The 15,316-nt window shown below is 41.4% G+C and overlaps 3 protein-coding genes across 5 annotated transcripts; 2 read left to right on the forward strand and 1 right to left on the reverse strand.

The window, feature by feature from the left end:
• Positions 1 to 417: 417 nt before the first annotated feature.
• LOC108116548 (protein amalgam) lies at positions 418 to 2,377 on the reverse strand. The gene is made up of 2 exons (XM_017228486.2): positions 2,250 to 2,377; positions 418 to 1,903 (listed from the first exon to the last, which is right to left on the reverse strand). Exon 2 carries the CDS (start codon positions 1,894 to 1,896, stop codon positions 895 to 897), a length of 1,002 nt encoding a protein of 333 aa, XP_017083975.2. The 5' UTR covers positions 1,897 to 1,903; positions 2,250 to 2,377; the 3' UTR covers positions 418 to 894.
• A 3,957-nt stretch (positions 2,378 to 6,334) lies between these two features.
• On the forward strand, positions 6,335 to 9,155 carry LOC108116572 (sorbitol dehydrogenase-like). Its single transcript, XM_017228513.2, has 7 exons — positions 6,335 to 6,425; positions 6,491 to 6,524; positions 7,060 to 7,159; positions 7,869 to 8,265; positions 8,448 to 8,666; positions 8,771 to 8,838; positions 8,889 to 9,155. The coding sequence occupies exons 1-7, from the start codon at positions 6,375 to 6,377 to the stop codon at positions 9,052 to 9,054; spliced, it is 1,035 nt and encodes a 344-aa protein (XP_017084002.2). The 5' UTR covers positions 6,335 to 6,374; the 3' UTR covers positions 9,055 to 9,155.
• A 1,139-nt stretch (positions 9,156 to 10,294) lies between these two features.
• LOC108116707 (homeotic protein bicoid) lies at positions 10,295 to 13,643 on the forward strand. 3 transcript variants are annotated; one of them, XM_017228723.2, is made up of 4 exons: positions 10,295 to 10,626; positions 11,325 to 11,400; positions 11,441 to 12,381; positions 12,545 to 13,643. In XM_017228723.2, exons 1-4 carry the CDS (start codon positions 10,474 to 10,476, stop codon positions 12,824 to 12,826), a joined length of 1,452 nt encoding a protein of 483 aa, XP_017084212.2. In that variant the 5' UTR covers positions 10,295 to 10,473; the 3' UTR covers positions 12,827 to 13,643. The 3 variants fall into 3 exon arrangements, with proteins under 3 accessions (XP_017084212.2, XP_017084213.2, XP_017084214.2); XM_017228724.2 differs by having other exon boundaries at positions 11,456 to 12,381; XM_017228725.2 differs by having other exon boundaries at positions 10,574 to 10,626; positions 11,303 to 11,400.
• Positions 13,644 to 15,316: the final 1,673 nt, after the last annotated feature.

Below are 15,316 nucleotides of genomic sequence, written 5' to 3' on the forward strand. Positions count from 1 at the left end.
CCAACTCGTTGGGCCGCCTTACAAATGCCTCGCATTTTTCTCAATTACAATGAACAACTTACTTTCGGGTTCAGTTTTCGGCGCAGAGCTCGGAAAACTCGAGACCAGCCACCGTTCTCACCATGTTGGCCATGTGTGAGTGTTTACGTCAAGAGGTGAACTGAGTGCCATTTTTTAACCATGATTGAAGAGTTAAATGTTGTGGCACTTTGAGCGGGCTCAGTTAACTTTTTGGCAAATGACTTTCGGCAGTATTAACCGTTGGGTTACATGCTCGTTGGGTCACATGGCTGTCCAGGTGGGACCTTGGGGAGATCTAAGCTAGTTTATCGTGGCTTATCTTGGGAGGTATCTAGCTTAGGATTGAGCAAAGGTATTTTTCATCAGGCTTACATGCTAGCTGAAGTCAAACAATCCTTTATGTTTTGAAAAGAATGATTTATTCATCAGTTCTAGGAAAGTTAGGCACTTAGACTTAATATATATTTTATGTTTTCTAATTTCGATATGATATTCAAAGATCTGAATTAAGCAACCTGCAAAGCTATGCGATTGAATTATTAAATCAGCTTGGCCCTTATCATTCGCTCGTGGCAGTTGGGCGATGAGCCAGGCCCAGCTACATAGGAAAAGTCCGATTAAACTTTATCAGAGAATGTTATTTACTTAAGTATATAAATGTGTTTTACATACACCGACGGATGCAGAGCAGAATTCATAAGACACTCAATCTCAAGTGAGTCCGAAAATAATGTAGTCTGAATGGGAGCTAATTGAATGAATCATTAATAATATAAACACAGGCCGCATCCGGACTGGCGATTGCCGAAAAAGCGAGGGATCCAGTCTTGTTGCGTGGGAACGGGAAATGTGGGATTGCGGGATTGCGGGGCACTACCAGTTGGAGGGCACTGGGATGACGCTCGGGAAGAGATGCAGTCGGGCATCGGCGTGGCCCAACTTGTTCGTGGCATTGCAGTAATAGTCTCCGAAGTCATCCTCTCCAACGCTGTCGATCCGCAGCACAGAGGTTGTGGTTCCCGAGGAGGAGGCGGTGTTGGCCACCTCCTTATACGGACTCGATTGCAGGGGCACTCCGTTCCGGTGCCAAACTACAGTTGGTGCCGGGTATCCCTGCACAGAGCACTCCAGCTCCGCAGTGTGGGACACCATCTGGGCGATCTTGGGCGTCTTGACGGCAATCTGCGGCCGGAACTCCACCTCCACCCTGATCAACCGCTTGTCCGGCTGACCCTCTCCGTTCTCGGCGATGCAGTAGTAGCCTCCGCGATCCATCCGATGCACGGAGCGAATCCGGAGAGTGGGCTCCGCGAGGGAATGACCACCGGCTGGCATCACGGCATTATGTTCGCGGGTCCACGAGATCGTGGGCTTGGGGAATCCATTGGCATGGCAGGTCAGTTCCAGATTCTGTCCCTCCGTCACCAAGGTGCTCTTGAGAGTGTTCTCCGCGATCACTGGCGGGGTCTTGATCTGCAGACTCAGCTTCTTGGTCAACTTCTCCGTGGCCGAAACAAGCACCTGGCACTCGTAGGGTCCCATGTCACTCACTTCGATCTTCTGAATGCGGAAGGTATAGGTGGCAGTTCCAGCCTTGGGTCCTTCGGTGACCGTGACATTGTAACGCTGATCGGGAAGGCTAAGGAAATTCCGCATGGACAGCACGACCGAGTTGGTATCGGACTCGCTAGGTCGCTTGGCCCAACTGACCGAAAGCTGGCCCACCTCCTCCACGGTGCAGTTGAACTCGACGGTGTCGCCCACACTAGCCACCACATCCTTACTGATCTGACTTATCACTGGGGCTCCAAGGATTGACTCCAAAGTGATCGTCAGGACCAAGAATAGGCCGATGAACAGCCTCTGACACGCCATGGCTGATCTGTAAGAAAAGAATATTGAAAAGGAAGAGTCACTTTAGGTTGAAGATTATAAGGAGAACACTTTTAACTCCCAATACGTGTACATATTTGATTTGATTGGTTAAATTTAAACTAAGTTCCGCCTAAATCAAAGATTAACGTCAAAACATCAATAGTTGTTATTCCAAGATTGGAGTGAATATGCTTATTATTCAATAAACTAACTGTTTCAATTTGAAACTTTCAAATGGCAATTGTTTCGAATTCACTTTTGGAGGTGTGCGATCTTTATTATCTTGATCTTGATTATTTTTACGATTTATTAGTATATTATTTTTATTTATTTATACTAATTTGTTAAATTACACGATTCAATGATTTCTTTGATTCTCCCTGTTTTCGATTATCTCTGTTCTATAGGTTCACTGTGCTTCACTCCACTTTACGGACTTCCTCACTCTCTGAGCCGTCAGACGCAACTGCGCTCAGTCCGAAATCCCGAATCTCTTCTTTCGACGGATCCGTGTGCCTTTTTCTCATTTTCAGTTTCTTTGTGTTGCTTTTTCTGCGCCGACGCCGAGGGCTCGTTATCTACTCGAAGAGTCCCGAAAATTGTGCACTGCGAGAATAAGGCAGGTAGATATCATTATGATTGATTGGCTTGTCTGCGCGAGGTAATGGGTACACTTGCAGAAATTCAGATTTGATTTTTATTTTATACTCTGGTGTAAATGTTAACAATTATTTGTAAGTCAAAGATAAAACGGGCATGTTAGTGCTGAAATAAAAATGGGTTTTTGGATTAAGATAAGTTTATGGCAACATTTGGGTTTAGTACCCAACCTACTATGATAAAAAAGTGACGAAGAACTTATAATAATATAACTTAAAACTAATATTTTTATTTACCAAATGACTAAAAACTTTGTTTATGAAATCCATACAATGCATTTCAACTAGTTTTGGCATTAATATATTTCACGAATTGTTTTCATATAAATTCAAATATTTTTCTCACAGTGTATTTGCTGAAGAAGTCATCGACATTCTGGATCGTGTATTGCCTTCGGTTGTTTACTTTGTCGCCTCAACAGTATCTGTGTTTGTATCTGCTTCTGGAAGTGTGTGTTGGGTTTCAGCCCGTATTTAAATTGTTTACTGGATTATCAATGCACTCTCCTTCTCGTCTCAATTGATTTGTTTTGCTGTCTGTTGTTGTTGCCCTTTAGGCCCCTGCGGCGCCCATTGGGCAACGCCCGCCCCCCAAGATAAGCGGTCAGTTGCAAAAACAAAGCGCCAGCGAAAGAATCAGCGGGAAAACTAAAAGACATCCCAAACTCAAATTCAAATTCAAATTCAAATTTAAATTTGTGCCGCCATTTGGCGAAAACGATTAGGGATTCGTGGAAGGGAACCAAGGGGAAGGTCAGCAGCGGGGTGGAAAGGGAGGAATGCGAGCCATTTGTGATTTATGGCATGGCGCGCTACTTTCCGCTGCCGGCGAACAAAAGCAACAACCAGCCGCTGGAATATCCTGTGCGCTCTGGAAATTTCAGCGATCCCAACATCTAATAGTGCTGTCTCTTTTCGCCCAGGAGCATGGGCGCATGCGCGAAAAGGCACCCGAAAAGGGGGTGGAAAGCGTTGCGTTGGGTGGGATTTATTTTGAGTTCTTGTGAGTCCTTGTTCAGCCATGCTGGGAAATTGAGCGGGAAATTTAAGGGGCAGTACTCGGGGAATTTAAGGAACTTTAACCTAGCTGCTTGTGGATAGTCCTTCATTTTCCTTTAAGGTAAGTTTTTGTAAGAAGTTTCTTGGGGGAAATAAGGATTACCATATAGGAGGTAATGGAATTTATACTTTAAGAAGGAGGAATTATCCTTTTTATTCTTTTTAATATAGCTAATTATTTACGATACCGTATATTAAAAGATCTAAATATGCTTTTAATGCAATTAAATAATTTAAATTTATTTATATGGTTTCATTGACTGCACCATTTTTATTAAATATGTTTAAAATATCTCCTTAGTTACTTTACTTTTACTTTTTTCAGAGTATTTCCTTTGTTTATACTCATGTCAGTCGAGCCAAAGGCGTTAGCTGCTATGCCTCTTAACCCAATCTTAGCTCTTAGTTTAAAACTAATTGTAAGCATCAATAAATAAATAAATTATTATATCAGAAAGTTTTTAAAAGCAATAGCTGATGTGATTAGGCTTCACTTATTTATTGGATAACTAAGACTTCTTGCCTATAAGTCTTATATGAATAAAAAACAATTTTAGTTGATTAATTGAAAGATGTAGAGGCTTCAGCCGAATACGTATTGAAACAGAAAGAGCCTTATAGTAGTTTAGACAGACAACCTATTTTAACAACAATTAGTCAAATATTTAGTACGGAATATAATAAATATATAATAAAAAACAAGGCGTTATTTGTTATTTAAATATGACAACGATTTAAGTTAAAACAGTTTAAAATTATTTCACTTGTTGTATAAACACTCGTTTAATTGAAAACTTTCGCCTGCCCCGGAAACTTCGCCCCCGTCTTTTCGCATTTAATTTCCATAATTCCCAGCCCGACTTCTGATCACCCCCCGGGCAAAAGTTCCCCCTAATACCCGTCGAGGTTAACCCGGCTTAACTATGGGAAATGATTGATGACGACGCTGTCTGTCTGGCGAAGAAATTCCCCTTAAGAGCAACGAAAACGATAGCCACAGTTTCTGGAAAATTAAATCACATCTTAAATCGTTTCGGTGACTTCTGCCGAAATGAGGCCGTTCCCGTGGGAGGGCAGCTGCATCTGTCGTCCGAGGTTCAAAGTCCGAAGTCCTTACTCCGTTTTCCGTACTCCCCATCTCACATCTTCCAGAATTCCCATCTCTGAGTGCACATTCGAATCAGATAATTGTAAATTGTGTAAAATAATAAATTTCCAGTTAACTATCTGTGGACCGCATAGGGCGCTTCTATTCCATTGCTCTTCCCCTCCGGTTGTGGGTTATCCCTGGCTTCAGTTGCATTCCGGCAGCGTCATTATGACCGTCGTTGCGTCGATGCCTTTTTGGATCCAGGTCCAGGTCTAGGTCCTGCCGGGTCCTGCCTGGTCCTGGCTGCTTTATGCAACGGTCGACTTGGCTCGACCAAACTGGACACACACCGAAACCAAACGAAAGAGACGGCTAGACGGCGTGCGAGAGAAAGCGAGAGAGGGCTGCCGTACGCAAGCGGATCCAAAACAGAAAATGTCAAATTTTGTAATTTATTACCCGAATCCTGTTTCTGTCAGTGACTCTTTGGGTGTTTCGCTTCGGCAGCGGCACACACGGAGGGTATTCAGCAGGCGGGCTGCCGAGCGGGGAGGGGAACAACGTCCTTTGTCACACACTGCGTGTGAATTTGTGGCCCAGTCCTGCACAGTGGTGCATCGCACTTCCTTTCATTACGATTTTCAAAACCAACAAAGCTTCGTTGTATTGTGAAATCTCTCTTTCCATCGTATGATAACATTCAGCTCATTACTGAGGGCTAAGCAGTACTTAAGACTTATTATTCTTTTACCTACATATTTTTAATAGGGATAATATATGTAATTATTTTTTAATCAGGATAATTTTAGATGAAATTAAATATTTTTAATATATTTTTCTAAGTGGCGGAGATCTAGAAGTTGTTATGCCTATTTAAACAATAACTTCATAAAGTAAAAGATCTGCAGAAGTATTAAATGTGTTCCAAAAACTGCTTGGTCTAAGTTAGCTTCTGGCATATTTGCCAACATTATCTTAAATTCAAAATTATAATTTTCATGAGCGCGAATTGGTTATCAAAGCAACCACTGTGCCTTTGCTGTGTACTCTTTGGCTTTGACTATGTGCGCGTATTTTGTTTGCCTTTTGGCTGCACTCCGACTCCGAATCCGAATCCGCCGTCGACTGGAGTGTCTCTGAATTGACTTTTGTTGCCAGTTGGCAGCGGCAGGAGCGACAAAGCCAGGCCAACAGCAACAAGCTCATGCCAGATCCCAAAAGCAAACACGACAATTATTCGGTAAATGTCATTAAAAAATATTTCACTTAAGGCCTTCTGACACTCGCTTAAAGGTCAACTGACTGGCGGGACTTCTTTTTAAAATACTGGAGTCTTGAATTCTGCCAAGAGATGCAGTATTTGTGCAAAGCTCTTCATATAACAGCTAGAATTTATAGATTCCCGATTAAGATAATGTCAGTTATGTAAGAATTGATTCAACAAGCCTGTAATACACTCGTAAATATAAACAATTACAGCTGTAGTGTTAACATTGGCCGTAAACCATGTTCCGATTAATTAGCTATCTTTGCACAGTGATAGCTGATAGATAGATAGCCGATAGATAACAGCAAAGGCACTATGTCATTTGAAATATTAATCAGTAGCGAATCAACTGCTAAAGCGATCGGTTGTTAGAGTGCCAATTTTTTTCAATCAAAGGCTAGAAATGGAAGAGGATAATCTCACGGTTGTGCTGTACCTTAATGGCCTGCGATTGGTAAGAACAAATTGGTGAACAAATCAGCGCTCTTGATTATTTAGCAACGTTAACCGCTTTATTAGGAACAACGGCCGATTCCTGAGGTAGATGATTTTGGTAAGCAATGTTTCATTTACAAGAAAATTTTAAAGGATCTCCCTGCATCTCAGACAAGGAGCGGCTTTCAGTATCTGCTAATAAATACATTTAATTTGATACCACTACTGCCCTTGAGTGGCATTGAAATCACTTACCGCTTGAGGCCTAAGAACCTTCACTTTTTGATAAAATCTTAAGTAATCTTCTGATTTGATTTGTTTTATGATTCATGGTGTGTCCGACTAAAGTTTCGTTGATAAGGATCAATAGCCGTATGATCGCTTAGATCACAGGATTTATAAGAGATTGATTAGGGATTAAGCCTGCAGATCTTGGGTTACATAATCCGTCCACACCCACTCTAAGGTCCACAAGCCACGAAAAATTGTGACGTATATCGCTTTAAGATTCACGTTTTGGTTCAAGCTTACAGATTATTTTTTCGTTAATACCTACAATTTAGTAAACGCAAAGATAGATATCTCATGGGGACTATGGACTTTCTTCTTTTTAATTTGTATTCTACATTCTTCTTCTAATTTATTCCTTCTAGATGTCCTTCTAGCAATAGACACTGTTGCAGTGGGAAAATCTGATTTACACTATTTCGTTTATGGAAGACCTAATCCTATTTTATTTAATATATACTCAAAGTAAGTATACAATACCAATGTCATAAAGGGTTAAAATATTAAAATCATTTTCCAATATTCGTTGGAAATGATCTAGAAAGAATTTCAAACGTAACGGGTGATTCCTTAATCTCTTTTTTTCTTTAAATCGAATAAAGCACTCGAATTTTGCATCATAAAATATAAATTATTATTGGAATCCATAAATTGGCTTTGGCATTTACGTTTTAAAAATAACTTCATTTAAATGTTGTTCGCGGCTCCGTTTCCAGTGCGCCATTCGGAATGTTCATTTTTGCGTCACTTTTTCGAGCATTTCTGCCTGCATTCCGCGAATCACGCGTTTTATGTTATCCTGTAAGGCTTAAATCGTCTTCGACTTGTCTACATAGACCAAAGACTTTACATATCCCCACAAATAATAATCAAGGGGAGTTAAATAGCATGATCTGGGTGGCCAACTTACAGTTGTCCAACAAAGTAAATTTAGAGCGAAATTGGGCGATATCAGCACGAATTGTTGATTCTCTAGATCGATTATGACGCCCATAATATGGAACAAATGAGAACCCTTCACAGTCCTTCAGTTTTAATATATTTTTTTATTTTACAAATTTTCCGATTCCTTTTAACGAGAACCCTCTGTCAATGATACATAGCTATGCCGGCATTATGAACATAGCTAGAAAAAACACCATATGCTCGACTGAGGTTGTACTATTTCACTCAGGGATAAAAATGTTATCAAGCCCATGGTAATTGGCTACGAGTCCTCCGGTGTGGTGGTAAAGCGGGGCCAGAAGGTGTCTGGCCTGAGCGTTGGCGACCGCGTGGCTATCAAAGCGGGCTTCCCCTGCCACTACAGCGATCGCTGCAAGGAGGGTAAGTTTTGCAATTGCCCTGAAAATGTCTTCTGCGCCTTCGCCCCCACCGATGGCACCCTCACCCGCTATTTCAAACACCCGGCGGACTACTGCTTGAAACTGCCTAATCACGTCACCATGGAAGAGGGCGCTCTGGTCAACCTGGTAGCAACGGCAGTGTCATCCTGCAGCTTGGGAAGGCTCCAGCCGTGCTCAAAACTTGTCATTTGTGGAGCACAACCCTTGGGCCTAGTCACGTTGATGGTAAGTTTTGGAAATATGCATGTTTGGGTTATAAAAATGGGACAACTTCTCTCTACATAAAAAGAAATCTTAATATAAGGAATCTTATATAAAAACGAATCAAATTTCTAACAAATAAATTCATAGAGGACTGTAAGACTAGAAAAATATCACAGCAATTTATAACTTCTCTAACCTTTCAGGTCGCCCAAGCCATGGGGGTCTCTCAGATCCTAGTGACAGACATGAAGCAGCACCGCCTGGAATTGGCCAAGGAGCTGGGCGCCACACACACTCTTCTGGAGAAGTCGGAACAGTCCGACACGGAAGTGGTGGAGCACGTCCGCGAAGCATTTGGAGATTTAGCAAGTGCTTATATCAGGACCAGTTACATTGGACTGGAGACGTTATTGACCTCAGAGGTATAAAATCTTGTAGTACGAAGCTAGAATCTGCAGACATGGCTAAAAAGGATGAGAAGAGCAACTTGTTAACTAAACCTAGTTTTTCCTAATTTCCCTTCCAGGTTCTTGAGTCGGGTGGAGTTCTAGCCATCTCGAACCCTGCATCTAATGCTAGAATCAGCAGCGAAGAGTAAGTTGAATCAGCCAAAAATCTACATGTTTACCGATCTTTCCTTTCAGCTATGCCCAAGCCCTTTCCTTGGTAGCCTCAGGAAAACTGAATCTGAAGCGTCTTATGAGCCACCATTTTGATATCGAGGAGGCTGTACAAGCTTTCGAAACAGCAAAGATGGATCTGGAGGACGTCTTAAAAGTGATGATCCACGTCAAGCCTAGAGCTAAATAGAAAATGACCTCTAACTTTGTTTCAAAAATACTCATCAATGGGATAAATATATGTGTGTTCTATGAATTTGATAAATAAACAAAAGAGCTATTTATATGTAACTCATACACCATGTGAGTTAATTAAACATGTTGGGCTACTTACTGTATATATAAAAACATTTTAAAACGTAATGTCTGCATTCATTTTGAGCTTTTAGCGACTTTTTAAAATCAAAGTGATACAATTTGTTTTTTCTTTTTTGTATAACAAATAACCTCTTTTTTTTAATGTTAATCAGCCATTTTAGTGGCTTTAATACGTTGAGTATTCTATTGTACAAATAACATAAATACATAACAGGAAGAGTTTTGCTACTTTTTGCTACTTTAAAGCAAATGCATTGAAATCTATATCCTAAAAAGTAAAAAACGACAGAAAAATGTTTCTTTCATCTATACAGTAATAACGTATTTGTTTATGCATAAAAGGTGACAATTGAATTTAATGCTTACAGCATTCTGTTGTTTATTTATCAGTAAGACCAAGTATATAGTGCATCAAATTGATGCAGATTTATTCAATCATTTTTGCTTTAAGTTTAATATTACGAAACATCTTGATACATTTTGAAATCTAAGTTGCTTGAAACAAGAAGATAAATGATTTATTACGATCTTAATTCATTATTAGGAGTTTAATAAGCTTATTATCATTTAATATTTGCTATATTATAATTTAATAAATTGAATTCTACCTCTGACGTCTTTACGAATAAATCCCCTGTTATATGAAACGATATCTGGTTTATAATGCTTTCTATGTAATTGGAAATGTTTTTGTTTAACTTTTGACATCATTTGTAACCCTTTAAATAAAAGCAAAACTCGAAATCGATATATAAAAGGGTATAATTTTGGGCAAAAGGTATTTCAAAAATACCGCCAAAAATCATTTACCTTTTGTCTGTATACAACAAAATTCTTAAAGATTTTCAAAAGGGGCGCTATTTTCTTATACACTGGCGCCATCTCCCGAAACTCTCTGAGACTACAGTTTCCACGGCGTTGCCAGATTGTTCCATTAATAACTCGTGAATAAATGGCAATGGCTTAAAACCCAAAATTAACGAAATAAATATAATGCACAACTTCTAAAAACGGCTTGTTCTTCATTAGATAATTAGTAATAACTAACTCAACGTTCCAGTCTTTATTCTTCCATCGCTACTTACTCAGCCCCATCCCTAAATAACGGCACTATGCAGATGCGAAGCAAGTGGATCGCAAAATCGCAAAATGTTGGCGAAATAAGTTCGCGAGCGTCTCGAACGTAACCGGTTACCAAAGAAAACAAAATATTTTCCCGCGATCCAATTGCAATTTCGCAGCGCGGTGCTAGAAAATCCCTGAAAACAAAGCGGCGGAGTGTTTGGGGAAAATGGCGCAACCGCCGCCAGATCAAAACTTTTACCACCATCCGCTGCCACACACGCACACACATCCCCACTCTCATCCGCATCCGCATCCGCACCCACATCATCAGCATCCGCAGCTCCAGCTGCCGCCACAATTCCGGAATCCCTTCGATCTGGTGAGTGGAAAGTGGGCAATATCGCTGGGGAGTACAGTACAGACTATGTATGGTGAACTGCTAGAATCGAAGTCCGATTTTTTACCCCTTTAAAGGTTTTTCTAAGATAAAATATGATCTATTTCATTTTTACTTAATTTAATTAGTTTAGAATCTTTTACAAAACTGAACGCTTTTTAGTTAGTCTAACTAACAAGAAGCTTCGACCAAATAGATATTGGGATAAATGACGAGTAAAAATGTGTGTAAGGATCATACATATATACACTGAAAATAGTGTCTTAGTTTCAAGGATCTTTGGTTACTATGTCTAATAGGAAGATTAACTTAGCTTAAGCATATTAAGTTGTGCGTTTTAATTTAAGAAAGGATTCTAGGTTGGAACTCTGAGCCATTTTTCTTTTGTCTAATAATAAAGGGTTTCTTCGTTTAAAATATTAAAATGATTAGTATCATACCAAAAATATTTTAAGCAAAAAGTTTAAAAGTTTACCCTCATCCTTATATTTATAAATTTCAGCAGTCAATAGATCTTCCAGTTTCAATAGGTCAGAAAACTATATAAATTTCGTAATTATTGTGATTGTGTAGATTTCGTAATTAACTTATGGGAAAGAGTTTTACAAACTTTGGCCATCGATGCCAGTCGTCTTTTCATGTTTTTATATAAAGATAGTTCACTCTCTGATTCTTTGCAGCTTTTTGATGAACGAACGGGTGCCATAAACTACAATTACATACGTCCGTATCTGCCGAACCAGATGCCCAAGCCAGGTGAGTCTGAAGTAAACATTGTCCACCACCGCCTTATCAGATATGTATCCCCCAGAGGAGTTGCCTGACTCTCTGGTGATGCGACGACCCCGTCGCACTCGCACCACCTTTACCAGCTCCCAGATCGCAGAGCTGGAGCAGCACTTTCTGCAGGGACGATACCTCACGGCTCCCAGATTGGCGGATCTTTCAGCTAAACTGGCTCTGGGCACTGCCCAGGTGAAGATCTGGTTCAAGAATCGTCGGCGTCGTCACAAAATCCAATCAGATCAGCACAAGGATCAGTCGTACGAGGGAATGCCTCTCTCGCCGGGTCTAAAACAGAGCGATGGCGATCCCCCCAGCTTACAGACCCTGAGCTTGGGTGGAGGAGCCACGCCGAATGCCTTGACCCCATCGCCCACGCCCTCGACGCCAACCGCCCACATGGTAGAGCACTATGGCGAGTCCTTCAACGCCTACTACAACTACAATGGAGGCAACAGTCACGGCCAGGCCAATCGCCATGTGCAAGCACAGTATCCTGCGGGGGGAGTACCAGGATCCGCCAATGGTGGCCAGTTCTTCCAGCAACAGCAGGTTCATCATCATCAGCAGCAGCTGCACCACCAGAGTAATCATATGACGCTCCAGATGCAGCAGCAGCAGCAGCAGGCTCCGCAACAGCAGTATCATCACTTTGACTTCCAGCAGAAGCCAGCCAGCGCCTGCCGCATCCTGGTCAAGGACGAACCGGAGGCTGACTACAACTTCAACAGCTCTTACTACATGCGATCGGCAATGTCTGGCGCCACTGCATCCGCCGTGCCACGCGGCGCTGCCTCGCCGGGCTCCGAGGTCTACGAGCCATTAACACCCAAGAATGACGAGAGTCCCAGTCTGTGCGGCATCGGCATTGGCGGACCCTGCGCCACCGCCGTTGGCGAGACGGAGGCGGCCGACGACATGGACGACGGAACGATCAAGAAGACGACGCTACAGGTCAGCCAAGAGTTCAACTTACCACCTTGACTTTTGATGCTAATACAAATTCAATACCACTTAATAGTTAAACTGCTTTTACAACAGCTTGTCATGAATATGTTATCATATCTTACCGTATTATGGAATAAGTGTACTAATAATTATTATATTTTCCTGTTAGATCTTGGAGCCATTGAAGGGTCTGGACAAGAGCTGCGACGATGGCAGCAGTGACGACATGAGCACTGGACTAAGAGCTTTGGCTGGCAATGGAAATCGGGGTACAGCCTTTGCCAAGTTCGGCAAACTTTCGCCCCCACAGGGCCCTCAGCCGCCCCTCGGAATGGGAGTGGCCATGGCCGAATCGAACCAATATCAATGCACGATGGATACGATAATGCAAGCGTATAATCCCCATCGTAACGCCGCAGGCAACTCGCAGTTCGCCTACTGCTTCAATTAGCCTGGACAAGCGGCGTCCCACAGCGTTTTATTAGCTTTAGGTTAACCACTGTTGTTCCTGATTGTACAAATACCAAGTGATTGTAGATATCTACGCGTAGTAAGTTAGGCCTACTCTTAAGAACCATGTAAATTGTTTTTAGCCAAGTTTAATGTACTAGCCTAGTCAGCAGGCAAATCGGATTTCAGTGCCTTCTGTAGTGATACCCTATTAAAGTCAAAACTTTCCCGGCAATACGCTCTTCGCCTTGGTTGCTTCTGGAGAAGGAGTTCCCCTAAAGCCCAGGAACTTCCCTCTAGAGCAGCTTAAGGCCTTTTGGGCTTGAACGTATTCCAGGGAAAGTTACTATCCTATTTTTAAATTCCGAGCCAGCAATTAAGTCTTTACTGAACAAATTTGGCATAGCTAAAAACTGTACTAATCGAAAAGCAAAATGTTTCTCTTGGCGGTAATCAAGTCAACGATTACCTCTTAAAGATTGGACATTTAAACAATAATATTCGATAAGATATTTTCAATTTCTATGCTATGCCAAAGAGTCTGGCATATCAAACATTTGCACATTCTTTTTCAAAGAATCGTCAGCAAATCGTTGTATCAACTAATGCAGACCATTTGTTTAGTTACAAAGATTTATTTCCTGCCTACGGAATACTTAACTTTCCCATTTTTTATTCTTATCACTATAAAGTGCATTGAAATTTGTTAAGCCTCGAGATTACTTTTAGAACGGTGCACCTTCGATGTTGTCGCTTTAAGTTTTATCATTATGGGAAAATATAAGCACTACTCTAATAGAGTAAGCTGTGACTAACTACATACGAGTGTATTAACCGATTTGTAGGAAATGTGTCTCTTTCTAGGATGAACGAAAATAGTATCTGGTTTTCCCGAAAATCTTATGAATTTAAAAAGCACTTTATGGCACATACTCACACATGCCTGTCATAAAGCAAGATTCGCGATTTTCCGCGAACACCCGCGGATCGTAAAACCGAGACCAGCTGCCTGTGTTTATATAGCTACCTGGTCGCCGACCTTCCCCGTCCGTATCTCCTTTTCGGTCGCACTATATAGGTAGGCACTGCACAGGCAACTCTGGCTGGGCGCCGGCAGGCAACTTGTTGCCATTATTTTCTTTGATATAAATTTTGGAAAATCCAGAAATTCAAGAAGCGCTCTACATGAACGAATGTTGATCGGGTTTTGCCCAGTTCTGTAATTTTTATTGATCTCGCTCCTTGGCCCGCTCAAATGGGCGCGTTTTAAAAGGTGGATTACGGGCTGTACTGGGGAAAACCATGACGCGAAACCATTCTTACTTTTCGTTACCTTTGTTTTTTTAAGTTTTTTGTCTTAATTTGATTAAGTTTGAAAATAATTGATGTTTCATCCGATATATAACAATATTAAATTAGTTGAAATATATATTCATTTTTATATATTATTATCTAAGAATTTTATTACCAATATGTTAGATTAATCTATACCTGCATTTATGCATCTTATAATTGTATGTATATGTAAAGGTATTTATATTAAGAAAGTTGAAATGTCTTAAGCAAGTAAGCAATGAAATTAAAACTTGCCTTTTGATGTGAGAATTCAAACATTTATTATAAAATTAAATATTAGTAAGATAAACATAATTAGCCAGCCAAATAGCTTCAAAATTAATTAAATTTATGTAAATATTTTTAATATGACATGGTAATTTGTTTTAAATTTACGAACTTTATATTTATTCTAAGCTAAGAACCTCAACTGTACCACAGACATAGCCACATTTCCACATGGTTATCCTGTCATGACTTTTCCTTTGTCCCAGTCCATTTTTAGCGAATTCCCAGAAGGAGCAAATCCGATAGCGCCAGTAATAAAATTTGCGAACAATAGCCGAGTCCGAGGACGGGATACGTAGGAACGGAGGACCGCGTCGGATTCGCATTCGGCGCGACGGAGACAGTTCCTTGGGCATATCCTCCTGGCACAAACAAAGTCATAAACTGTCCAAATCGAGCATAAAACCCCGAGGGGCATCCTTTCTCGCAGCGTTGCTTTCATTGCATTATAAGGATAATTGCGGACGGCGAGCGACCAAAAGCCGCGACAACAGCCTCGGTTTCACTTTCAGCGTCGCCACCGGAGGCCCTTTCAACAGGTGCTATAAGTTGGACAACAATCGCCTCGGATCTCCGATCATCATCAGCTCGTCTACCTGGCGAGACTCCGTCTCTCGTGGCCCCGGAGCCCAGCAACTGCGTCTCACGCAACACCAAATCCCGCCAGGATTTTGATCAAAACAAGCCTCTAGATTGCCCATTGCCAATGGCCGGGAGTCGTCGGACTTGGCTAGTCTCCGAGGTGCCAGTCGGCCAACGCAGCGACGAAGGGATTTACGACTCGCGGGCTTAGGCAAATTTTTTCGCAACGAAGTGTCGACGGGTTTGACCTGCTTAGGCTATCTACCTAAATTGCTTCCTATATAAG

Source organism: Drosophila eugracilis, unplaced genomic scaffold, assembly GCF_018153835.1.
Source record: "Drosophila eugracilis isolate 14026-0451.02 unplaced genomic scaffold, ASM1815383v1 contig_1438, whole genome shotgun sequence".
Taxonomy (NCBI): domain Eukaryota; kingdom Metazoa; phylum Arthropoda; class Insecta; order Diptera; family Drosophilidae; genus Drosophila; species Drosophila eugracilis.